Source organism: Sphaerodactylus townsendi, linkage group LG03 (genome assembly GCF_021028975.2).
Source record: "Sphaerodactylus townsendi isolate TG3544 linkage group LG03, MPM_Stown_v2.3, whole genome shotgun sequence".
Classification (NCBI taxonomy): Eukaryota; Metazoa; Chordata; class Lepidosauria; order Squamata; family Sphaerodactylidae; genus Sphaerodactylus; species Sphaerodactylus townsendi.
The window spans coordinates 53,048,484-53,075,193 of record NC_059427.1 but is presented as its reverse complement, the minus strand read 5'-3'; the positions used below and the strand labels follow the sequence as shown (position 1 = coordinate 53,075,193).

The 26,710-nt window shown below is 42.7% G+C and overlaps 1 protein-coding gene across 2 annotated transcripts in view; it reads left to right on the top strand.

The window, feature by feature from the left end:
- CELSR3 (cadherin EGF LAG seven-pass G-type receptor 3) overlaps nucleotides 1–26,710 on the top strand; it is a 231,456-nt gene that overhangs the window by 60,146 nt on the left and 144,600 nt on the right. For both annotated transcript variants that reach the window (XM_048489745.1, XM_048489744.1), the window contains exons 3-17: nucleotides 6,112–6,334; nucleotides 8,224–8,339; nucleotides 11,480–11,568; nucleotides 12,099–12,256; nucleotides 13,241–13,404; nucleotides 14,131–14,256; nucleotides 15,957–16,126; nucleotides 17,707–17,892; nucleotides 18,195–18,305; nucleotides 18,698–18,866; nucleotides 19,936–20,077; nucleotides 21,607–21,727; nucleotides 22,363–22,546; nucleotides 23,480–23,581; nucleotides 25,222–25,236. In XM_048489745.1, coding sequence (XP_048345702.1) covers nucleotides 6,112–6,334; nucleotides 8,224–8,339; nucleotides 11,480–11,568; nucleotides 12,099–12,256; nucleotides 13,241–13,404; nucleotides 14,131–14,256; nucleotides 15,957–16,126; nucleotides 17,707–17,892; nucleotides 18,195–18,305; nucleotides 18,698–18,866; nucleotides 19,936–20,077; nucleotides 21,607–21,727; nucleotides 22,363–22,546; nucleotides 23,480–23,581; nucleotides 25,222–25,236 — 2,076 coding nt within the window. The remainder of the gene's footprint in view (nucleotides 1–6,111; nucleotides 6,335–8,223; nucleotides 8,340–11,479; nucleotides 11,569–12,098; nucleotides 12,257–13,240; nucleotides 13,405–14,130; nucleotides 14,257–15,956; nucleotides 16,127–17,706; nucleotides 17,893–18,194; nucleotides 18,306–18,697; nucleotides 18,867–19,935; nucleotides 20,078–21,606; nucleotides 21,728–22,362; nucleotides 22,547–23,479; nucleotides 23,582–25,221; nucleotides 25,237–26,710) is intronic.

Sequence of the window (26,710 nt, the reverse complement as noted above, 5' to 3'; positions counted from 1 at the left end):
TGGCTCCACATTTCCTACCACCATTCTTCTCCTCTTCCCCTTGATCCCTTCTTACTTTTGCTAGCAACACCATAATGCTGAAGCTGCAGTATGTGAGTAGGTGCATTATATCACTTTGCCATTGTGGGAGGTTAACCCCTTTACCTTTTGTAAATCTTTAAACATTTAATGTGTAAGCAGGTACACATATTGCCTTGCCATGGGTGGGTCAACCCACCCCCCTTTTACTTTTTGGATCTTTTCTAGAACTAGGTCCTCTTTTTGTCCTGGGCTCCACTGCATGAGAATGAGGCCAAGTTCCAAATTAGCTATATGATACATTCAATTATAAAGCTTATGCATTTCATGGCCTTTAATCCTGCTGGTGACAGTTATTTTCTTCATAACATATAGGTCTGTCTGATGAGAACACATTACATACATCTAACTGAGAGAGCCCTGGTCCATGAAATATATATTGGAATAAAATCTTGTTAGCATTTGAGGTGCCACAAGATTCCTGCTTATTTTTACCCCTCTGGAGGAAGCGTGTAGGGTTTTTTTCAGAGATATGTGTCACCATTGATTACCGTATTGTGCGGTTGCACAGAAGACAGGGAATTTCAAAGGCTGAGCTAAAAATGGTTAAGTCAGTAACAAAATAATTATATTTATTATATGATGTACACGGAAAGGGTTGTTGAAAGCACAAGCCCAGGAATTCAGGCTACAATTTTTTAAAAAAAAATCACTATGAACTGTTACAAAGATCTCAAACATCGCTGATGATACAATCATTATAAATCACTTTATTGTTGAAGGCTTTCACAGCCAGAATCAATCGGGTGCTGTGTGGTTTCCGGGCTATATGGCCATGTTCTAGCAGCATTCTCTCCTGACGTTTCCCTGCATCTGTGGCTGGCATCTTCAGAAGATATGACGATGCCAGCCACAGATGCAGGCGAAACATCAGGAGAAAATGCTGCTAGAACACGGCCATACAGCCCGGAAACCACACAGCACCCCAATTATAAATCACTGATTCATTTTGTTATAGACTTCACAATTTTTGCCAAATGTTGCAGCTCCCTGTAATTTTCTGATTGAGTTCTTTCTTTCCCCTTTTTGATTATTTGGTTGCAAAGAAGGCAACAGAAGGGCTATCAACTATCAGCCTACCTAGATACCAGGAGGTGATTTTGCTTGCCACAGGTCACCAGATGGGTGGCTGTTTACACGCCTGCCAGACTTTACAGGAAAAAAAGTGTTAAAGATATTGTCTAGAACACCTGATGATAATCACCAACAGCAATGAACACAAAGCAAGCTGTTAAGTTAAACACAGTAACTGTAGCTCATGAGAGAAAGTGACTTTGCTTGGGGGGCCTTTATAGTAAATCCAGAAGACTAAAGCAGGAAGATAGATGGTTTCTTACTCCACTTGCATCATCCAGCCATTTCAAGATATAGCATCTGTGGCTAACACTAGTTCTGCTGTGTGGGCTCTGTAACTATTTAAAGTGTTAAGTGTATGTTCCTTTAAATGAGAGGTAAGTCACAGTAGAAGGGGTGAGAGTGAAAGAAGGGGATGAGAGAGTGAGGTGATTGGTTGATACTGGAGAGAGACTTGGAATTAAATTCCTGGTGACAGCAATATATACCTTGGAAAGAAAGGAAGAAATAAACAGTATTTTGCAAATATATGTATTCACAAAGCAAGAAGGTAGTGGTCGGCACAGGCCCAGTCTGTAATGCTGCTGTGCACAGCTTTCTAAAGTCTTTCGCTTCTAACTCTATACGATTTATTTTGGGATATTTCTGGATTTGGCTTTGCTCCTGGATATTCGGTTAGTGCCACAGCCTAGGGTGCTTTGTATCAGCTCTGACAAACATATGCATTAGTGGAAGGTAAAGACCTAGCCACAGCCATTCATCCTTTGCTGATTTTCAGATTGGATTACTGTAATACTTTCTATGTGGGCTTGCCATTAAAGTCAATTTTGATGGGGTCAGGCTGGCATGCTTATATGTCGCCAGTTTTGAAACACCTGCATTGACTTCCATCTATATTGAGGACTTAGGTTTAAGTGCTGGTTGTAAAGCTCTAAATGGTTTTAGTCCTGAGGAGTGCAGGGCATGGCTCTCCTCCTATTTGACAGTCCTCAATATTTATGATCTCCTGACAAGTCCCTGCATTTCATCTTAACTTACGTGGAGTAGGAAACCCAATGTTTTCAATTGTAGCTTGGGTGACGTGAAATGTCATCCCACCTCCAACTAGGAAATGTGTTTGGCTTGCTATTATTCATTCAAAAGCACTCAGAAACTCTTTTTTAAAATGTTTTTGGTGATCAGAATGTTAATTTGACTAATTAAGTTGTTAGTGGACAATATTTTTAAGTTGGCAGGTTGTGTTCTGGTCATGATTTTGGAAATCTCTTTTTTAAATTGAAAAGTGGTATGGACACTGTTTAGTTCAAGGAAATTAAAGGGGAAATTTAATTAATTAAAGAAAGAAAAAAGTATTTCATTCATTATTGCTACTCTTTTAACAGAGACTATAGTCTTTCCCCTAAGTTACAGCAGATACACATACAATCCATGTAGTGCACACTTGATTTTTTAAAAAAATGTTGAGTAAGTCTTATGTTATGTTCAATGTATATGCAACTGAATGGGTAATGCAAACCTCACATTTATCCAGATATTTGTGCCTGGATTCAGTTGCACAGTGACCGCACATAGGATATATGCATGCATGCAGAATGTATGTGCATTCACTATAACATGTGAACAGGAGGTCTCAACCATTGAAACTCCTAGGTCTCCCACTTGGCCAGTTGTAAAGTAACTCAGTAGCCTTGTAACTAGACTGAACCATTGGGGGCCAGGCACTCTGTTCTTAGTACAGCAGTGTCCCTATCCATCCCACCAACCCTGTGAGTGCCTAGCAGTGCAGTGCCAAGATGGGGTGCCCATTCTCTGCATTGGCTGAGTGTTACCCACAAGGACAGAAAACTTGTCTGGTCTTGCCCTCACCTACATCATCCTTTCAAAATACCTGCCTCACCCCTTCCTAAAGGGATTAAGGTAAAAACAATGCCTGCAGCTGGAAAAGCCTGTTCCCACCTCCAGTCCTGGTCAATCTGCCTCCCTGAGACAAAGAACACGTCATTGTGATAGCTTGAAGGTGTTTCTGCCAGCACAATGCTTATCTTAGTTTCCTCTTCTAACATCTCTCCAAGACCACCTTATTTGCATTTCCATTGTTTTACAGCTGTGATTAAGTAAACCCCCTGCCATCTTCATGCACTCCCTGGCTTAGCCCATCAAGTCAATTGCTCAAACTATTAGATTAACTACCCAACACTTAAGTTTACATTCTCTCTCTTGTCTTTCCCTGGAAAGGCAAGGCTTCCCTTTGTCTTGGGAAATTATGGGTCACTCTGCAAAACCCTGAAAGCCCATTCTTCCCCATAAATTAGCCCTTGTCCCATCACTCAGTGCTCAGTACTTCTGAGATACCCTTCAGTTCAGTTGCACTGCATGCCATCTGCTTTCTACCGCACTTCCTTGGAGTCCAGTGCAGGTCACTGGACTCTGCTTCTTGGACCCAAAGTCTCTTCAAGATCTGGTAAAACTCCCCAAAACCCTCTACCTATCTCCAAACCTATTCATACAACTCTTTAAATTCTAGGACTGTGTATGTGTTCTGCTGCTTTGATTATTGTATGCCTGTACATTTATTATTTTTGCCCTTTTAATAAAATTGTTAAACTTCATCTCATTCTCTTGCAGATTTCTTGCAAAAGCAATTCTCTTTAAACATAAGCAACCAAGATTTGGAGCTTGCCTAAGCTCTCGTTAAGCCAGGTCTGCCCTTTGCTAATTCCCCACTCTAAAAGGTGCAGACCCCAGGACATTGGGTAACAGACTCCCCCACTTAGGGTTTTCTCCATAGATGGCTTTCATTGTCAGCAAAAATGGAAATGAAATTGCCAGGGTCAATATTTCATGCTGAGCACATTCCCTGCTGAACATTTCTGTCTAGATTGATATTATTGGCATTTTATGCAATAATTGCTGGTAATTCTTTCTGGTAAGAGATACCTTTGCATTACAGCAGAGTGCACTGAGGCAAAACACAGTGAAGCTTGCCGATGGCAACAAAGAATCTCGGAGCCAACTCGTGGTTTCTAACTAATAAAAGGAGTCTTAATTAGAAGATAGAAGAGTGGAGAGTGGATAGAAGAGTGGAGTCAGGGTTCTCTGTTCTAATCTATCTAACTGGATGGTGGGAGATGCTGTCTGCATCTCTCTGCACACGTGGTGCAAGATGGAGAGTATGTGTAACACTGGTGAGAGGAGGAGGAGAAGCAGGAAGGAAGGAAGTTCCCTGCGAGTAGCAATCTACACATCAAAGGGATAGTGTCAGAGCAGTAGAGAAAAGGTGCCCATTGTCTTGACTTACTCTAGCTTTCTGACTCACTGATAAGACCCTCTCTGTCATTTAGGCAGGAGGCAGCGTAAAGTCCTTCACTTCCGAGACTAATCACCTAATGATTATTCCCCAGAAAATGAAGACTGTGGAGATGCTTTTATGAGGAAACAAATGTATGAAGAGCTGAGGGACATGAAAGGATACATTCCAAACAGTGTTCATAAATATATTTTGAAATGTGGCCTGTTGAATTTTGAGGAGAATATACCTCTGGATAGGCAGTTTGAGAGGGCTATATATATGCTTGTAGGAAGCTCTGGTGTTAAGTGTAATGTGCTTTGTTAGGGTAACTACATATGTGGGCTTCAGTATAGTGATAACATCCTGAAGGTTTAATTTCAGTGAGTCATTCTTTAACGAGTCTGCTTTGCTTATGTATCTCTATATTAGTTAAGATCATTTTATTTATTACACCACAATACTTCCATTCTCTACTTTTCATTCAGAGAGCAGCAGTGGCCTAGTGGTTAAGAGCAGGTGCACTCTAATCTGGAGGAACAGGCTTCAATTCCCTGCTCGAGCTGTGGAGGCTTATCTGGGGAATTCAGATTAACCTGTGCACTCCAACACACATCAGCTGGGTGACCTTGGGCTAGTCACTGGAGCTCTCTCAGCCCCACCCACCTCACAGGGGGTTTGTTGTGAGGGGGGAAGGGCAAGGAGTTTGTAAGCCCCTTTGAGTCTCCTTACAGGAGAGAAAGGGGATATATGAATCCAACTCTTCTTCTTCTTCCTCAAGAAAGACATGTTAGAGAAAGACAGAATTTTTTTCCCCCTCTAAGAGGGGGGTGGGGTGAACACATAGGTAATTTGACATTCTTATGTAGGCATTTCAGCTGTTGTTAGAAACATCATAAGAGCATAAGCACAAGCCCCAGGACTGCAATATTTAGAAAAGGGGTCCTTCTTTTAATATCAAGCCCCAGAGGACCTTTGCCCTTCACATATCTTTCTAAGTTGGAGGGCATGTTCTACAGATCCTGGGGCACTTTGGAGGTCATCGATGGCTCTCTGTGAAGGGTGAGCATGGGGTGTGAAGTGGTGTTGTGCTGGTGAGGGATCTACTGACAAAATGTCCTTCAGAAAGTGGCTGCAAGCTAGCTCCTGGCACAATATATTTTCCTTTGGAAGCAGCCTCTGGGTAGCAAGTTGAGCTCGTACTAAAGAAATTGATAAGTATTTGCCTTACATTTAGATGTCTTCCATTTCAGCTCTAAAGGAACTAATAGCATTTTGGGGTGACTAAATCAAGCACTTCAAGATAACAATGGAACATAAAGGAACAGACATGCTTGGGATTTTCATGGTTTCGTGTATATATATTAATGCAGATGTAGGATATGGATTAGCCTTCCAATCTGGTTTCTGGAACAAGGGCACCTTTAACAGTTCTATAGACCATAGGTAAACAGAAGAGTTTATCACATTGAGGGAAGACATAGGCAACCCTAAAAAAAATCACAACTGAAAATATGGATGGAATATATAAATGAGACATGTGTAACATGTCTCTCTCCCCTCTCATGTCAATATTCAGTTGAGGTGTTCCAGTCTGATATTCGCTATGGGTTTTGCCTCTTCTGCATCCAGAAGCACACCTCATCTATTTTTTTCCTGCTCTTTCCTAACAGGTGACAATTGTGAAGTGGACAGCCGGACAAGCCGCTGTGTCCCTGGTGTATGCAGGAATGGAGGCACCTGTACTAACTCTGCAGATGGTGGCTTCCTATGCCAGTGCCCACCTGGGGGCTTTGAAAAGCCTTACTGTGAAGTATCCACACGCTCCTTTCCCCCAAAATCTTTTATCATGTTTCGAGGCCTGCGTCAGAGATTCCACCTTACCCTCTCCCTCTCGTAAGTTTACCTTATGACCTTGAGGCCCTGACACTGCTTCACTGACTGGAATAACTTAGATGATCCAAAACTCCTAGGAGACATGCAGCAATATCTTGAATTGTCCAGAGTAATCCAGACATCCTTGGGACATGTCTTATAAGGAACTTGAAAGTCAAGGCAATACCACCTGCTTGGTAATTGCATGAAATCTTTCAATCATACCCTTCCACTCGAGAATCTGGAGCTAGCACCATTCTATTTTCAGGCAATTTTGTTTCTAAGTTGTTCTTGTTTATTCTCTGAGCTTCAAAAGGCATTACATGAAAATAAAGGTCTTATTGCTGGTTTTAATGAATGAAAACCAGTTATGGGATGGGAGAATTCTGCATGATAGTAGGTGCCCTTTTATCTCTGGCCATTTCCTCATCCTAAACAATTCTTTTAAAGGTTTTTTCTTCCTTTGCAAGACCCAGACATGCACTTGCCCTCTTAAACTTTAACCTGGAGTTGGGGAGAAAATTCAGGAAGGGAGAATTTGGGAGTTAAAATAGCAGGAAGGGAAAGAGTGATGTAACTTCAATCGTATCCCCCCACAGATGTCTCCTCTCCAAACTAAAGATTCCCAAATGCTGCAGCCTCTCCTCATAGGGAAGGTGTTCCAATCCCTCAATCATCCTTGTTGCCCTTCTCTGCACTTTTTCTATCTCTTTGATACCCTTTTTGATATTTTTTCCCCTATGTTCATCACTTTACATTTTGCTACATTGAACTGCATTTGCCATTTCTTAGCCCACTCACCTAATTTATAAAGGTCTGCTTGGAACTCTTTGCAATCTTTTGTGGTTCTCACCACCCTACATAATTTGATATCATCCGCAAACTTGGCCACCACGCCAGCCACCCCAACTTCCAGGTCTTTTATGAATAGGTTAAAGAGCACTGGTCCCAAAATGGATCCCTGGGGGACACCATTCCCTACATCTCTCCATTGAGAGAACTTCCCATTTACCCCCACTCTTTGCTTCCTGTTTCTCAACCAGTTTTTAATCCATAGGAGGACTTCCCCTCTGATTCTTGATTGCTGAGTTTTCTTAACAGACTCTGGTGAGGAACTCTGTCAAAAGCCTTTTGGAAATCCAAGTAGACAATATCCACTGGTTCCCCCTTATCCACATGCCTGTTTACACCCTCAAAGAACTCTAGCAAGTTTGTAAGGCAGGCCTCTGCAAAAAGCCATGCTGACTCTTTCTCAGCATGTCTTGTTTTTCTACATGTTTTATAATTTTATCTTAAATGATAGATTCTACTAATTTACTAGGAACAGATGTCAAACTGACTGGCCCGTAATTTCCTGGGTCCCCCTTAGATCCTTTCTTAAAGATTGTTGTGACATTGAGCATCTTCCAGTCTTCACACTTCTTGGGATTTCTCTTTTATTCTAGGTCGTCAGAGAAATGAGTTATGGCCAAATATCTCCTTTATAGATGTGACTTTCTGGTACAGCAAAGGTTTCCAACTATTTTTCCCCTGACAGGGCATCAGTGCAGAAATGCTCCTAGCTATGATATCAGTAATCCAAAAGGTGCAGCTTTAGCTGGTTTATGGTTGCAGTGCACTTAACCTATTAAATATTGGCTGATTGTTTACGTTCTTAGGGTCCTGCCAAATACCCTGCATTGTATTAATGGCTGTTCCACAGCATTAAATATTTCTGCAGGGGTGATTATTTCCCTCCTGCCAAGACAGTTGCACCAGATAAACAAGTTGCAAGGAAACCTTTCCCCAGGAGAGTTGTTGTTCATCCCAGGCGCTGCCTGTGCTAAAATGTGGTTGCATGTCAGGTCCAAATAATCATGTATGGAAATACTAATTCTTGCCTTACTTATGAATTGCATTTTTTGTGTTAGATTCGCCACCTTAGAGCACAGTGGTCTTCTGATTTACAATGGACGTCTGAATGAGAAGCATGACTTCCTGGCCATAGAGATTGTGGACGGGCAAGTGCAGTTGAAGTACTCCACAGGTGGGTATGGTTGATGGGAAGCGTTTCCAAAAGGGGAAATCTATTAATGAAAGCAGAGTAGAGCTGTATATGAAAAGGAATTGCCCCACTGAGAACCAGCATGGTGAGTAATTAAAGGTGCAGACTGAGATCTGGGAGGTCCAGGTTCAAATCCCCACTCTGCCATAGAAGCTTGCTGGGCGACCTTGGGCTGGTTATACACTCTTAGCCTAGCCTACCTCACAGGCTTGTTGTTAGGATAAAGTGGAGAAAAGGAGAATGATGTAAGCCTCTTTGTGTCCCCATTAGAGAGGAAGTAAAAAAAAATACTGGATTACTTATTATTTTAAGTAAACTATAGAATATGGTCCTAATGAAAATGAACAGCAACTGATTAATTATTTGAAAATACTTTATTTTTTTTTCCACATGGCATCCTTCAGAAGAATGAGTATATGGGGCCTATTTCTTTCTCACAACAGTTGGACATATTTCTAACCATAAGAAAGCTTCTGTTCAAAGCTCTCTGTTCAAAGAGCAGAATGTTGTATTCTGAGGTTCAAAATATTACCATTTAGAGGGATGTGATAGGATGGGGGGGAGAGGAAGCCAAACATGCTTTTGTTTTTTGTGTATTGTATTATTCGATTTGTATACTGCCCTCCCTCAAAGGGCTCAGGGCGGTGAACAACAACAGTAATCATCAGTATGGGGGAAAGGATGCCAAACATCAGTAATCATAACATCAAGCAAAAAAAATCAATAAACATAGGACCCCACCCCCTGCAGGTGTTTCCAATGGGGTGGGTGGGGAAGGACTCTCACTCCTTCCCATGGGCAGCAGGTGGCATCTCACCAGGTAGACTTCTGCTTGGCTGGCTGACAGGCAGACCAACAGGGAGGATCTGTCCCAGGCACGGCTGAACAAGCTGGCTGCCTTCGGCTGCTTGTGGAACTCCTGTTGTAATTGCCAGACCCCACCCCGTACAGGTGTTTCCAATGGGGTAGATGGGGAAGGACTCTCACTCCTTCCTGTGGGCAGCAGGTGGCAGCTCATCAGGTGGACTTCTCTTGGCTGGCAGGCAGGCAAACCATTATTGTCATGATCTGGCATGTTTTGGCCTGATCCTGTTATGCCTCCCGGCCGGAATGTAAAATCCTCCCTCTGGGACTGCTTTCCTTTGCTGGTTCACTATTTTCACTTTTAGGAACGGGCTGATCTGCTCATTGGGTTCTACACTTCAAAGTGTTGGTAGTATGGGTTGTTTGAGAAGAAGGTTGAGAAGAAGGCAAAGTTAGAGATGTGGGGTTTTAATATCTGATAATAAAGAACCTATTTGGGGTTGGAGAGCATGAATGGGTACCAAAACTCAGCCAGGGATTACCCCTTGAGGGGGAGAGAGGCTGAACACAATTTGCTAGGCCTAGAAAATCCCGTCAGTAATCTTACAAATAAGATTCAGCCTTGGAGTTCTATGTCTCTTAATTCAGCCTGAAGGGAAATTGGGAATGGGTATCTGCACATTAATTGGTCAGTTTATGTCTCTTTGTGAACTTTTATCTGTGTGTCGATATATTGATTGCGGGCTCTACATTTGTACTAAGTGTTCCTCTGATGGATCTGTCATTACCATTGAAAGGGTGATATTTGTGGAGAGTGCTATGTTGTGCTTTACATGGAATAGTGTGGTTCAACATGAGAGCATAAATTAGGAAGTTAAAAGGGCACACACACACACACAGGCATAGAGTATGTGCATGCATTGGATTGAAAAAACATGAAATGCTAGAGGTAGTGAGAGGGCATAATTTTATGTGCAGCGGCATTTGTGTGCACGTAACTCCGCATATGTGTATGTTCACACTTGTCTAAAGGTCGTGAATGGTTAAATTAGATTGTATCTCAAAGGACTATTTAAGCATGCTTTTAGTGTCGGGATGAATAATTGACCTGCATCAGTAGGAAACCATGAGCTGTTTTAAGCTGTGGTTTCAAAGTCAGGTATCCAGGCAGCATACCAAAACACCTAACCACATCCCTTATTCATTTGGTTGTGTCTGAAGTGACAACTATTTTGACAGGTTTTTCAACCTCAAAAGCAATGGTCAGATATAAAGTGTCTTAACTATAGCGACAGAAGGAAATGGCTATTGCCCCAAAGATTCTAAAAGCATCTGAGCTGATAACCGAGTTTAGCAGGCAATCAGTAGAGGGATCTAAGTACATCCCTTTCCTTGCTTGGTTAGCAGAAGATAAGTTTCACATCAACTCTCTGAGCCTGGACTTTTGGTGCTTTGCTTGTTTTTAGAGTGTTATTGATTGATTGTCTCCTCTGCCTTTCTTTAAAGTTAAAACCAAGTCAGTATTATTATTTACCTGATTTTTATCCTGTCTTCCTTCAAGGAACTCAGGGTAACATACATAAATCTTCCGTCCTCCATATTGTCTTCACAATAACCCTTTGAGTTGTGTTAAGGTGAGAGAGAAAGGCTGGCCCAAGGTCATCCCTAAATTTCACTGGGGATTAGATGGGAGTGGGGATTAGAACCTTTGCTTTATGCAACCCTAGTCCTGTACTTTAACTGCTGCACCACACGAACTATTCAAATTTAAAACATTAACTGACACCAAATAGGTAATAAAAACCTACCAATCATTTCTTAAATTGAATCGTATTCATCAAAGTGTCACTTATGCCCAGTGTTCTTAAGCTGCAGGGGCTATTTCTTCCCCAGGCTGTAGAATATGGAGTGCATATTGCAAAGATTAACACAAAAGCTGAATTCTTTGCCAGGAAGAAGTTCCCAAACCAGTGCACAAGGGCCTTCTTCGTAACATTTGAGTGTCATATCACTTTCCAAGAAAAAGTAGCTGGAAACACTAGAAGAACATCACAGCATATGTAGCAAGGGAACATGTGTTTCTTTGTGTTTCAGTGTGCCTGGACACAGAATACATACAGTCATTTGGGTATTCACAGCTGTGTGCTTGTACCTACCCTTCCACTTGTAATGCAGTGTCAATGGTTATGTGATGGCCCTCTTGAAATGTTTGAAAGGGTAATGTTGTTGCCACATATCTGAAGTGCTCCTTTTGGTTTCGGTGATGTCTGCCTAGCTGGCTTTCAGTGCATGACGGTTAAAAGTGCCCTACTTTGCAGGTGAGTCAAGCACTGTGGTTACCCCATATGTGCCAGGAGGTGTAAGTGATGGGCAGTGGCATACAGTACAGCTTCACTATTACAACAAGGTAGGTGGGAATATCTTTTTGCTTTCTCTTACTTGCTGCCTCCTCCCCGTCATCCATGCAGTCCCCTGGCCTCTATGACCTTCCCACTCCAAGCTCAGAAAAATCTGAGCTCCATGATTATATGACAAACTGTGTTCCATGTTGTTCACAAGCTCTGAACTCTGCAGCTTGGAGAACATCTCTTTCTCTCTTGGAGAACAGTTTGGGGAACATCTCTGACCTTCACTATCTTTTTTTGATGTGAGTTTGGATGACTTAATACTGCCCCATACCAAGAAACTCTCCGCCTTTAGGAAATGAATCTATCAGAGAGGTTTTAGCCCAGTCTTTTCCATCAAATCTTATTTTCAAAATGCTGATTTTTTTTTTTAAAAAAAGATGTTCCGTCTAGTTGCATTTCAGTGTGAGTGCAGCATGAGGAGAACTACGGTGCATCCTTTTCTAGAACATGTAGCTTGGCCTTAGTTAATGGCGTGAAGTAGCTCTGGTGTTACCGTGATGCTTGCTCAGTCCTTGCTTTATTGTTTCAGCCCAAGATCAGCTCCCTGGGTTCAGTGCAAGGACCTTCCAAAGACAAGGTGGCCATCCTAATGGTGGACAAGTGTGATGCATCTGTGGCCCTGCAGTTTGGCAACGAGATTGGGAACTACTCCTGTGCAGCTGAAGGGGTGCAGTCCAGTTCCAAAAAGTGAGTGTTTTTCACGTTTGGCTAGACAGTAATGGTGCTGCTCATCTTCTGAAGAAAGGAGGAAGAGGAGTACCCCCAAAGATAACACGTGTTGCTCCCTTCACGTGCAGCTCCATCTCCAGTTCACACTGAGGTCGGGATTGGGGATCAGGAAGCTTGAAGTATGATGATGTGATCAGTGACAAGCCTCTGTAGCCGATGCTTAAAAGTTTCTCAGAGGCTTAAATAGAGGCTGATCTGTGCAGGCCATTGTCTCCAGATTTCTGCCTGTCTAGCCCTGGCTATGGAAGTGTCAGAAATGCACAGATGTCATTTGTATTACTTAATTCCATACTTTAGACCACACAAAAGGAAGCAAACATATTGCTGCGCTGGACAAAGAACCTTCCAAATTCTTGGTTTGTCAGGTGCAGTGGATTTGCCCCATGTGTGTGGGCTCAGACTGGATTGGTAACATTCCATATGCAGAGAAGCAGTCAGGCACTTTGACCCTGGGAAGGAAGATATTAGTTTTGGGTGTTCAAGGCTGAAGCCAAGAGGGGAAGCTCACAGCTGGAGCAGCGTGTAGAAAACCAGACTTACCGACTGCCAAATCAGAAGCCACCACTGGTGTTTTCAAAGATTCAACTAACTCCAAAACTGGGGAGGTGGGCCATGCTGATAGGAATATTTGACAATAAATAAATCCAGAAGGAGTAGAGTAAATGAAATAATTCATATTTGGAAAGCCTTGACTACAATGGCTTGCCCCAAATTCTGCATGTCTGTCTGAGACTAAGTCCTATTGCTGCATTATTACCCATTCCCCAATCTGTGCATGGAGCTTCTGCATTTTCCTGCCTATATTGAGAATTAGCCAAAAACCTGCTACCTTCTCCTGGTCCTAGCTAAGGACAATCTGTTGTGGAAATCTGACCCATGGTCTGGAAAAGTCTCTGTGGGGAAACTGCACCCATGCCACTTATGGACCTTTTCTTCCTTCAGATCACTGGACCTCACTGGGCCCTTGCTCCTTGGAGGGGTCCCCAACCTGCCTGAGAATTTTCCTGTTGAGCACAGGGAGTTTGTGGGGTGCATGAGAGATCTGTACATTGACAGTAAACGCATCGACCTGGCTTCCTACATTGCAAACAATGGGACCTCCACAGGTAATGTCAACTGTTTAACCAAGGCCACTCTGCTCCCACCCTCTTCCTCCCTTTCCACTGCACCATCACAAAGAGCATATTATTGCTGGCTTGATGGTTTATGAGTCACATAAACATCTGCATATGGAGGTGCTATGGAATGACTTTCCAAGCTATCGCTGTAATTATACTAGTTGGCCCTCTTCTGCATAACTGGCTGTCAAGACTTCTGGAATAATAAGAGACCGGCTCAGAGAAGATGCATGCCCATTTGCCCTTCCAGGTGTCTAGGGAAAATGCATGCTGGCTTGGCTGAATTAATATGGTTCCAGTCTAGTTGTGGTTTTTCACTGCCCAGACAAGAAGGGATAGATTAAAGCTATAGACCAAAGAGGTGAAATGTATCATACAAGTAGCTCTTGGGACACCACCCCAAATATCCTGCCTTGGTAACTTCCCAGACATGCATCCAAGTCATGGGTCCCTGAAAGTGTCCTTTGAAGACCATTCTTGGTGACAAGTAAAATTTGCCGAAATTGGGAAGATGAGCAATATTTCAGGGCCATGTATGGACTACATAAACTATGGCATCAGGAGACGCTCTTGCCTTTTATTGTAATAAAGTGCTACTGAAGTTTGGGGCCTGTTTCATAGCCCAGCAAAGTAAGGGACTGAGGCCAAACTGGATGCTACCTCAAGTAACAATTCTTTTGTCTCATTTGTGCTGTTCATCTGAAATGTTCTTAGGATGCCATGCCAAGCACTCTTTCTGTGATTCAAACCCTTGCAAGAACAGTGGCACCTGCTCTGTGGGCTGGTCTACATTCACCTGTGTGTGCCCTGTGGGCTTTGGAGGCAAGGACTGTCGGCATGGTGAGTTTGCGTGCATGTGTGGGGCAGGGACTGAAATAACAAAATGAGAATGAGGGAGAGATGGCCTTGCACTTTCAAAGGAGCACACAACACAACTTAAATTAAAGGTATCCTGCTGACCCTGGAAAGGCTCTGTAGGAAAGAGGGATAGGATTTCTAAGGTTTTCTAAAGAAGGTGGCCCCAGTAGTTGAGTTTTAGTTGAGCTACCTATGTTACCGGTCTTCCTTTTGAACAACAAAAATGGACCAGTTGTTTTGGTACTAACATGTATGGAAGGTTTTGAAAACTCCTCACAATCCTTTGGCAAGGGCCAGTGCTAGGTTTTAGTCTCCTTGAATTACTGGAAAGTAGTGAAAACCTTGGATGAATCATGAATTCCTTCACACACACAAAAGTATGCACATGGGCCCTATACTGCCTTGTGTAACTCTGGGTATCAAGATCAATTTAAAAAACTTCTGCTGGAGAGGTCCTTTGTTCTGGCCTCACACTTTTTCATCATGGTTTTTACTCAGATAAATACATTCAAGTTCAAAACACATATTGTTCATGAAGGATATATATGCATAAATCATGGACCTCTTTAAAATGCATGTGAATGAAAGGACCCAGTCCTTATTTTTTAGTGTTTCAAAAAGATTACATTTAAATATACATGTGTCTTTTTAAAATGATACAATACACATGTGAGTTTTTTTGCTTAGATATCTGCACTAAAGTACAAAATATATGAGAGGCAGCAGCTTGCAGAGCGTTTAGAATGTGCTACTTTTCCAACTGTTCAGCCTCAGTCTACCAGACTCCTGCTAGTAATCCAGGGGCATATCTACAGAAAATGGAACCTGACCTTTGTGGATAGCCATGTTGCCATTGATACAAAGAGAAGAACCCCAGCTATCATTTCAAAAGCCAATAAACACTAGGTTTGAGTATCTCTTCAGCAGAGAAATGACACACAATTTTTAAAAGGGGAAATTTAACATTCTCTGTAAGAACATCCCTTTTTTTTGATTGAGCAAAACAAAACAAAAAATCCCTCAACCTGTTTCACTTACCTAGGTTTGCAATCTTCTGTGTGCTTTCTTGAGATTAAACCCCCACTGTAATCCTGAGGAAACAGGCATTAAAACAGGCAAAGTCTCTTTCTTGGAAGTCCCTCAAGCAAACTGATGTGTGTGTACAGGGGGTGAAGTCTGTGCTGTATCTAATTATCACTTTGGAGGCAAATCTCTTGTGCTAGGTGGAACTTACTGCTCTCAAGGAAACATGTTTAGGATTGCGACTGGTTCCATGACACACCCAGCCAGTTCCTGGACCTGGGCCAGGCAACATTTGGGTGACATATGGTTTGCACAACTTTTGGGGAGTTCCAAAGAAACAAGCAACTTTTGGGGAGTTCCAAAGAAACAGCCCCCTTGTTCCCCAGTGCATTTTGGAAATGGGAGGTCACTACTGCAACTAACGGGTGGCGCCTGAATCCCAGAACACAGTAGGGATGAAAGACGCTGATGCCCACCCATCTTGGTCACCCACCTGCACCAGGACAAACTTCTACCCTTGCTTCCAGGCCCAATTCAATCTATCTTAAATGGTATGGAAGGGGAAAATGAAAGGGAAAAAAGGAAACAAAAGAAACTCTCTGGCTTCCTCTTCCTCAAGCTTCTGACCTCTTACATCCTCCATACTCTTATTTTTTCAGCCATGCATCATCCTCACCATTTCCAAGGCAATAGCATCCTTTACTGGGACTTCAAAAATGAAGTGAAAATCTCCACTCCATGGTACATGGGCCTGGCATTCCGAACACGTCAACTGGATGGAGTGTTGCTTCGGGCTCATGCAGGCCAGTACACCACCATACTCTGCCAGGTACTATGCCAGGGTCAACAAGAATATCATCTACCACTCTGCTGCTACTTAAGCTTGTATCCAATGTCCTCAGATATATTCACACCCTCTTAAGGAAAATGGAGCCCCTCCTTTTTTATTGATTGATTGATTGATTTACTAATTGATTGATTGATTGATTGATTTACTATACTGCCCACCCCCGGAGGGCTCTAGGCAGTGTACAGAAGATAAAACAATTAAAAATCATAGTTAACAATTAAAACATTAGTGGTGAAGACAAAGAGGAGACCAAATCAAGTTGATACATTTGTACACTTCCCCAGAAAGCATGCATGTACCAATATTTTCAGTCATATATAGTATGAAATTACGCTTGTCAAGGAGCTGAAATAGACCACAGACTCACTATAAAGTGTACATTGAGTGTAGCTTTGAATGCATAATTGAACACATGAAGCTGCTTTACACTTGAGTTAGAACATGAATCTACCAAGGTGAGTATTGTCTAGTCTGATTGGCAGCAGGCCTCCAAGGTCTCAGACAGCAGCCCTGCATATCGCTTGTCACCTGGTCCATGCTTTTTACCTAGAGGTGTTATCTGAATTGGTCTGGTGTGTTCCTTTAATCAGTTGGGGAAAGTAACTGGAAATGGACTGGCAATGCAAGAGGCAGGTAGGGGATCTCCACCAGTGTATACAGAAGTCACTCCCCTAAGAATTCCACTCAAAACCAGGATTAAACTGAAAGAGGTACACTTTATTAAAAGATTAAAAATTATAAAAATACACTCGCAAACGCACAGACTTTAACAAGCCTAGGAAATAAAGGTATGAGTGATAGAAGAACTGTGTTGGGAGGGTGATATTTATTGTTCCAGAAGTGGAGAAGTCCAGGGAGAGTGTGAGAAACAGCCAGCATTTCTTGTAAGAAAACAACGTTGGGCTCAAGGAGGAAATTCAATTGCAATTTGCCATGGGTTTGGGGGGTCTAGTTATAGGAAAAATTGACTATGATAAGTGGGGCAATCTTCCTGGGACGAAGCAAAGTTCAGTTCCCAGACATGAACAAGGCTGTGGAAAGTGATTTGATACAATTAAAACCTAGGAGAACCCAAGGCTTGATGAGTTTGGGGCAGTGCTGATTCAATTAAACCAGGGACACTGGACATCTTGATGAGCTTGGACTGTGGTGATGAAACTAAAACAAAGAAACTCTTGAGGTTTGAGGACACTTAATAGTTGGACAGGAGGTTTCTGAGGTTAAATTAATATTTGGGGGAAAGGGTTCAGGGTCATACAGCAGGTTCATTGATGAGATTAAGGTGTGGACAACTGCAAATTCTCTGTGAAACTAGGGCCAGGTGTACAATCTCTTGGCTGTTGTTAACCAGATCTGAGTGACTATGCCCTTAGGAGGGGCATTGTCTAAAGCTCTCCATCCTTAATTCATGGGGGGAAGAAATGATGTCATTAGGCTGCACACTTTATCACAATGAAGTTCTTGTGATGAATTAGGAACAAGAAGTAGGGCTAACATGAGCTGTCTGAGCCTTGCTTACTGGGAAGACTTCAATTTGTCTGACTTGGTTATATCATCAGCTGGACTCCGGCCTGCTCTCCTTCGTAGTGAACAGGGGCTCTGGACGTATCACTAAGCTCCTCCTGGATCAAATGCAGCTGAATGATGGGAAATGGCATGACCTACAGCTACAGCTACAAGATGTACGCAGTGGACGAGAGATACGCTACATCATCACTCTTAATCTGGACTTCGGACTCTACCAGGTGAGCCCTGTGGGTTTACACTGGGGGAAAGCATAGAACTGAATTCTACCCTGTCAATCATATTCCATCCCTTACTCTGAGACCTAATTTTCTTTGTCCCTCTACTGGTATTCATACATGGCCACTGTTAAGGATGCTGTTCCTGTCCCACGGCTAGGAATTAATGGCATCAGCAGTACACTGGTTACTGATTCTGACTTTTATGGAGAAAGGCTTGCAGGAAGATGAGATGTTAATCTACAGGCCAGAAATACAAGCAACAAAGTGTATGAAATTTCTGTTTATCTGATTTCTTTTCTCAGGACACCATAGCTGTGGCAAATGAGCTGCATGGCCTCAAAGTAAAGTATCTCCATGTTGGGGGAATCTTAGATTCCGGTACAGTGCATCATGGTTTGGAAGGCTGCATCCAGGTGAGTTCCCACAAGTTCCAATCGTTCATGATTTAATTTAGAAATGGGCAACATTTACAAATGGAAAATTAAAATCTCTAACCCAGATTTTCCAAGGACAGCTCTTTTGGTTGGTAGCTTTGAGTAGGATAGCTGGTGTCTTGAGTCACTGGAGAGAAAACAGTAACATAACCTGACAGCAGCTGATGGTTAATTTTCCAGAATACTTTCTGTCATGGGAGATGAGGGCCTCAAGGTTCTTACATTTTGCTGTTGTGGGAAACCTTTGGCAGCACAAAAGATGGTATGGAGGGTGCTCTTGTAAAGCTGGAATGGATCATTCAAATCAAAGTTTTTTTCAATTACAATCAAGGAAACATAGCTTAGAAATACTTTTTTTGGTTTGTTTTCAGGGAGTGCATCTAGGTGATAAACCCACAGGGAATGTGTTAGCCAAGCCCAGCAGTACTTTGAACGTGGAGGCAGGGTGTACCGTAGCCAACCCTTGTGATTCCAATCCTTGTCCAGCCAACAGTCTATGCCAGGACAAGTGGCAGACCTACTCCTGTGTGTGCAAGCCAGGTAGGAGACAGACAAGCATTATGGGCTGCAGCTTTTGTTCCCTTTCTGACTCTAGCCATTGCTTGGCCTCCCCACTTATATCCTCCTTCCAGTTTGTTCCCATTTCAGTGTTCCATTTACCATTATTTTTCTTTAGCCTTCTTCCAGGTATTTTCCCACTGGCATTTAAGAGTATTCATGTGCAGTATTCCTTCCCATTTATTCCAGCATTATATTTCCCTGACATCATAACTTGGGTATGCCTTTAGCCAAGTAAAAGCACGCATCCACTCAAATTGAGGCTATAAATCTTTTTACAGAGCAGTGAATTGAAGAAAAGATTTTTTTTCTTTACAAGCAGCAATGTTTCCTTATCAAGTTGGCCACTATTTAACAGTCCTTCTTACTCCAATGAATGACTGGACATGGCACATTATAAAATGACATCCGATGTCCTGAGTTCCCTCTCCTTGCCACCTTCCAATATTTTCACTTACCCAAGGCTTCCTCAAGCAATTAAGTCACTGGAAAATGAAAGTATTTTCCTAATTCAATAATTAACAAAACCAATATTTGGATCAAAATATGTAAATCAAACAGAAGAGCAAAAACTGGCTGTTGTAGGTTCTCTGGGCTGTGTGGCTGTGGTCTGGTAGTTTTCTCCTAACGTCTCACCTGCATCTATGGCTGGCATCTTCAGAGGTATGTCACAGCGAGATGTGAACATTAGAAGAAAAACTACCAGACCACAGCCGCACAGTCCAGAAAACCCAGAACAGCCAGTTGATTATGGCTGTGAAAAATTTTGACGATACATAGAGTGCATTAACTTCATAATTTGCCTAAGGTATTCTGAATGAGACCTTTGATTTTCTTTAATTGTGGTTGAGAGCAGGACAGAATTAAGAAGGGTTTGCTCTGAGAGCCAGCCCAATAAATTCTGGTCTGCGTTACAGAATTATCCCATCTTGGAAGCCCAATAAGTTCTGGTCTGCGTTAGAGAACTATCCCGTCTTGGAAACATTCTCCTGAAGGGTTCCCTGAACATGTGTGCTGTTTCTGGCATTGTGGTGTCTGTCTGTTCTTCCAGGCTACTATGGTGCGAGCTGTGTTGATGCTTGCCATCTGAACCCTTGCAAGAACAAGTCGGTGTGTCGGCGAAAGCCAGGTTCACTCCATGGCTATGTCTGTGAGTGCGGAGAAAACTACTTTGGACAATATTGTGAGCACAGGTGAGATTAGGGACTGTTTGGTGCCTGCGCTTTATTTAGGGGATGTATTTATTCAGATATGCTTCTGCTTCCTGCATGCCTAACCGAGAAACATTTATCCACCTCTGAAGGCTATTCCAAGAATCCCTGATGAAGGAAAACCAGACTACTATTCCATCTATTGAATACTGTTCTTTATATATTGCTCTGCCAAGTGTAGGTTAATAGATTACTTTTTTTATGTAGCAGACTACACTGATCTTGAAGCCCAAAGCTTAAGGGAGCTGTCCCTTGGAAATCTCAGGCAGATTGAGCCTTTCCTACTAGCTGATAATACAATAACTGTTACTAATTAATTGATAATAATACTCGCTAATAATTGTTACTAGCTTTGTTACTTCAGCTTGTTCCCTCTTCCTTGGAGAGGCTATAAAATGCTGAGGTTCATTCCCTGTGACCTGCCATCCATGCAACTTATAATAGCTGATCAGACCCTTTCTCCAGCTTCCTGTGCCTTGGAGACAGGAAGCAAGCAGTACAAAGCTGTGCCAAATGTTTGCCCATTTAATTTTGGAGGACAGAAGTATTGTTTCTGAGATGGGATGAATATTTCCTTTCTGAATACATTGTCCTTCTGTGAACGTAGGCAGATCATGAGAAGGAGAGTGGGAAGGGATGATTCAGTGCTTGGCTCCATGGCCCTTTTTTATATGGCCATGTCCATTGCCATGTCGGGGCCAGGAAAGAATTTTCCTACAGGCCAGATTGGTCAAGGATCTTGGATGTTTGTTGTCTTCCAAGCATAAAACAGAGATCACCGGGGTAGTGGGTGGGAGGTAGTTATGGGAGGTAATTTCCTGCACTGAGCACGCAGGGTGTTGGACTAGATGACCCTTTCCAGCTCTGCATTCCTATGTCCATTGCCATTTTATTCCTAAAATCATAGAATCAGAGAATTGGAAGAGACCACAAGGGACCACAAATATCCCAGGTCTACTCTTGCTCCAATGGGAGGGAGAGAGACTGGCATTTTCCTCAAAGGATATTCATCCCATCAAATCGGGGATACCATAATAGATGTGAAAACATCACAGCGCTGTCTAGCCCGATTTGGAAGTGTACAGCCAATTGAGAGGGAGGGTAACATTTTCTGGATCAGTACTTTCAAACTGATGCAAATCAGCACAACAGGGAGTGTTTTATTAAACTACTGAGAAGAATTTTTGCAACACTGACACCCCCCCATCCCCGCTTCAGCCATGGTGTGTTTCGTTAAAGGCATTAGTGTGTGTTTTGTTAGTGTGTGTTAGTGTGTGTTTCGCTAAAGGTATTATTAGTCACCTTTGTATAAAACACTGTGAACACAGTGACTAGACAAAAATGCAAAACAACTCATATTAAAACTCCGCTAGATGAACTTTAAAGCTGGCAAATATCGAAATCAGCTGAAGGTTTGCATTCTATTGTATTCTTACTTGCTACTTGGACCATCAGCAAGGCAGTGCCCTGGATGCAGAGCATCAGGTATCCACACTCTTTGTCTCTTGTAGGATGGACCAACAATGCCCTAAGGGCTGGTGGGGAAACCCAACCTGCGGACCCTGCAACTGTGATGCAGCCAAGGGATTTGACCCAGACTGTAATAAATCCAATGGGCAATGTCATTGTAAGGTGAGGTTCTAGATCAACCTTTGACACAGTCTTCTCATAATCTGCAATATTGCCTTTCATCCGCATCCACTTTTTAATATAATTCATTTCACTCACAGGACTATTTCCTCTATGGGGACCTATGCAGGCTCCTTGTAACATGCATTCCTCCCTGCCCCCCTCAGCCTTTGCAGCCTCTGTTAGCTCACACCCACTCCTAGATCCCCACTCTAGAAGGAGAGCACGTGTGAAACTGAATTATTGAGAGGCTCAGTGGTGAACTACTTTTCATCTTAGTGCCTCAAAGGTGTGATGGGCAGGGAAGATTCAAAGCAGAAGTTGGCTAAGAGCATTATAGGAGGACATCCCTTTCCAAAACACAGGAAGTAACAGTTCATAGCACATAGTCTTCCTATTCATCCCGGCTGCCTGGGCTGCCTCTGCTTTCTGCTGTCCTAACTGTGCCCCGCTCTTTATCCCACCAGGCTTCCCCACCCCCACCTTTCTTCCAATTGTTTCAATAGGCTCCTTTTGTGGCCTGTGCCCCATTCCTAAAGTATGGTTAACCCTTCACTCCCACCGCTCCCCTTCTTCCTGTGACCCCTCTTCCAGTGATCTCTAACCACCTTCCCTGCTCCTTTCCCTTCTTCCCACAGGAATTCCATTATCGTCCTAAAGGAAGTGACACCTGTCTTCCCTGTGACTGCTACCCCATTGGCTCCTCCTCCCGTTCCTGTGATCAGGAAATGGGCCAGTGCCACTGCAGGCCAGGTGTGATTGGCCGACAGTGCAACAGTTGTGACAGCCCTTTTGCAGAGGTGACTCCCAGTGGTTGCCATGGTGAGTTTGTGCCAGGGATGTAATTGCAGTGCCCATTTTAAAATGGATCTAGGCTACCTCCTCTCTCCCCATCATACTAGAGAATTTAGCTCTCTGGCAGCTGCTTCATCCATCAGAGCAGGGCTACCTATCTCTGGAAAAAGAAAATGTGGTCCCTCCTCTCAACACATGATTTTAGCATTACAGTAAGGGAAAGCGGAATAGCAAAAACACAGAAAGACATTGTAGAACCACTTCTGCAGTACGAAATTGATGGCTGACATACAAGCCTAAAGAATCTGGCAGAGGTGTCCTTATACTCTTTTTAAAAAGAAAATAAAAATGGATTACTCTACGTAGCATGTAATATTCACCACAAAAAATGGAGAAAAAGATCATCCTGAACATTATATTTGCTGTTCCAATACTGATTAAATATTTCCTAATTTTCAGAATGCTAGTCATCCTATTGTTTATTTATTTCTCACCTTAACACATTGAGCTACTCTGACCATTTCTGCTATTTTAGAAGACAATTATCAGACATCAGTGTCATTGTTCTCATACAAACTCTGGTCATAGACAATAAATCAGTGGAAAGTTCACACCAGTTCCGTTCTACCTTTCCATTAATTCAGAAGTAGATAAATCAATTCCATTGGTAGTTCACATCCTAACATTCTTTAATAGGTTCTATAATTTTTTTCCCTTGGTCCCCCTTCTTCCATGCTGGATCATAATGGGAATAAAATCTGGCCCTCTCTGATACCTTCAATAATGCACCATATAGGTTTATATATCTGAAACATGACTTTATATTAATTCTCCTTCAGTTTATGCAGGTCAACACTGAGAAGACCTTGGCATTTTCTTGAATGGCTCTCCACTCTACCTTTGGAATAGAGCTTGTCCCCTTGACTTCAAATGACTTGGTTTCTGTGTTTGCCTTCACAGTGCTCTATGATGCATGTCCCAAATCTCTGAAAGCTGGCGTGTGGTGGCCCCAGACCAAGTTTGGCTTGCTAGCAGCAGTACCTTGTCCCAGAGGTTCCTTGGGTAAGCTTTTCAGCACACAAATGTGTATAAGGTGGTTCTACACTGTTCAGATGTGGACCAATGAACACTTCGTCATTCTTCTCTTCTAAGATGCTACAGCTCTCTTTTGTATATTTATTAATTATTTCTGTATTGCCATTCTTCACTGGCAGTAAACTTCTGCTTCTTTGTGCTACTCTGATGGTTGAAAACCATTGTTATCTATGTGGGTTTGAAGCAGTGGAGGCTTATAAAGTAGAATCAAGGATGTCTTGGCAAGAATAGTCTTGTCTGAGCAAAAATAGTCTTGAGAGCAAATAGAATCTGCACTGTAGTGACCCAGCTGAAGTTCAGAACTGGGGAAGTCCATAAAAAAAATCTCAGTCCAGAAACTCTGAGCTAATTATGAGTTGATCTCAAATATTTCCAACATTTGGACTTAGTTGAAAGTGAGTTCATCCCTGGCTGTTCACACAGTTGTCCACTTTTCTTCTTTCCTGCTCAGGGTTGGCCCAAGAGTTTTTGGTTCGATAGGCCCAGTGCTTACTTGGCTAGGCACCCCACCACCACTTACTTGGCTGGGGACTGTCCCCAGCTCCCACCTGCCAGTTGTTCTCTGAGCCAGCATAGCCTGGGCCAGAAGTGCTCCCAATTGCTAGAGAGGTGGAACAGAGCCTGATGCAATGGAACAAGCAGTCACCTGCTCTCCTCCTTCCCTCAAAGGAGAAAAGCAGAGAGAGGAAGGCAGGCTAGGTGAGCTCCTCAGCTTCCACTAGGGAAGTGGGAAGTCCCTCTTTCATGGGGGTGGGGGAAGAAAGGTCAGGTCAGCCAGGTCAGGTCAGCCAGCTAGTTACTCTAGTAAACTTCTTTTGTTGTCCCTGCATGCGCCTTCCCTCTGGTATCTTAGAAGACAATGAGTGGGTCACTCCTATTCCTGTGACATTTATCTAACATTAGCTCCAAGGATTTGAGCTGCTGTTGGGGTGTTCAGTAGGTCCTGGAACTCTACAACAGCATTGTGGTCACAAAGACCCCTGAAATTTCCAGGGACTCTCCACTAGGATTGCTATTGCTACCGGGGAAAGAGACTGTGAGGGCCTTACTATGGCTTTGGAGGTGTGATTCCTCTAGGTATGAGCCTTATATGACTTCCTGATGATATTGTACAGAGCATGATAAGGCTTGGAATGGGCCTTTGTATAAAATGAGCTAAAACAAACCTGTTCGAAATTGTCTAAATTAGCTTATTTTAGGTGAGCTTATTCCAAACTGAGTCTTTGAAAAGTGACCCATTTGTACCGTATATAATCTTTATTCCTGTCAGTAAAGTAGAGTTGCAGTTTTTAGTGATTAATATGAGTGATCAGCCTGTGGCACAGCACTTGGCAGAACATTCTGGAAAATGTTGTCTGTTAGCCTCAAGAAAGAAGTACCTCTCCAGCCAACATGCATGTCAAAAGTCACATTGCTATTAGCAACTATCAGTTGCCCAGATCTGGAGATACATTTGATATGATATAACTAAGAATCACTGCACATATGAGGGAACTTCCTGCTTTGTTCCCTTTCTATAGAGGCCATACTCCAGGGAACACTCACTACACATGCGTTGCTTTTAATGCTGTCACTTTTCTCTGCATTTTCCTCTTCTTCTTGTGCAGGTTTGCGGGGTACAGGTAAGGCTTACTGCTGTCCCACTCCCCTGTCCCTTCCGCTTTATAAGGGATGCTCTGTGTGGCTTTTCCATTCCCTGCTTTCTGCCTGAGACCCCACCAGACCCCACACTTTCCCCACCTGTCGCACTGGCTGTTGGCACTATTACTAATGCCTTACCTGGCTCTGATTTCCTTGTAATCCCATGTGACCCCCCCCCCCCCCAGCTTCCTTACCTTTTCACAAAACACTAACCTACAGAAAACCCACTTGCAGTCACAATGAACCTGCTTAGCTCATTTGCATATTGCCTTGATGCTCTTTCATCAGTTTTGGATATAGTGCTATGTTCTGGTGCTCTAAGCAATAGATGTCGTATTGTGCCTCAGTGTGGGCTGTGCATTATTTCATTTCTCTGTCATGGGCCTTGGCCAAAGAGTGGTACTGACAACTGGAGAAAGCTAGTGGGAACTTGAGAGAAGAGGCTTATTGCTGCCTGCTGTGTTGATTTTCTCACTATTGTATAATTCAAGAGAAGTGTTACAGGAATTATTGGCTACCACTTAGAATTAAAAGCTATTACTCATAGACGCCATGTACAACTCTTTTAAATTTAGTGATGGTCTATACTCATGCTTTTGTATTTTATGCCAATAAAGGTCTATTGTATTGTATTGTATTAAAAGCTATTACATTCATTACATGCCTCACATTTTAGAAACATTCATGTGGCACATTTGTACTTTACATTTTCAGGTGTATACTTCAGATTTTTAAATCAATGTAGGTGCCAGTTTTATGATTTCCATAATTCCTTCTTTCTGGTAACAAGAGAAAAAGTCAGCTAAAAAGGAGCTCAGAATCAAAAATGCAGACTGGGTAGGAAGAATCACCTGCCTGTCATGGGCTGTGCTTTATGAGTAGTACAGGTAGTTGGTATGGTGCTGTGTTTAGAGTGTTAAACCAGAACTTGCCAAACTTAGGTTTCAAATCTGAACCTTATTAGGTGACCTTGGCTTGACACGATCTCCCAAGCTACCCTACCTAACAAAATTGTTGTGGTGACATAATGCAAGTAAAGCAGAGAAATGTGTATGCTGCTCTGAGATCCTAATAGGAAGAATGAGGTCAAAATAGAAGCATGCTGATCCTCACTGATGAGCAACCAAGAGCATTGCTATTGCCACCAGAACCAATCAGTAACATTTGAGATGTTATGTTCCATTCACTTCATGTGGAGCAGGAGCCCATGTGGATTTTTCATGCACATATAGTCTCCATTCATGTGAATCATGTAAACTGAGACTGAATGTGCATGGAAAATCCATGTTAACTGTGTGAATGGCAGCTATGTACGCATGGAAAAATCATGTGTTGCCCAAGTCACATGTTATGACTATTGCAGAACACCCTCCTGAAACACATGGCTGGCAGGCTCCTCCTCTACAGAGGGTGACAGTGGTTTCCTAACGAATGAATATGTGCCACACTGTCTTT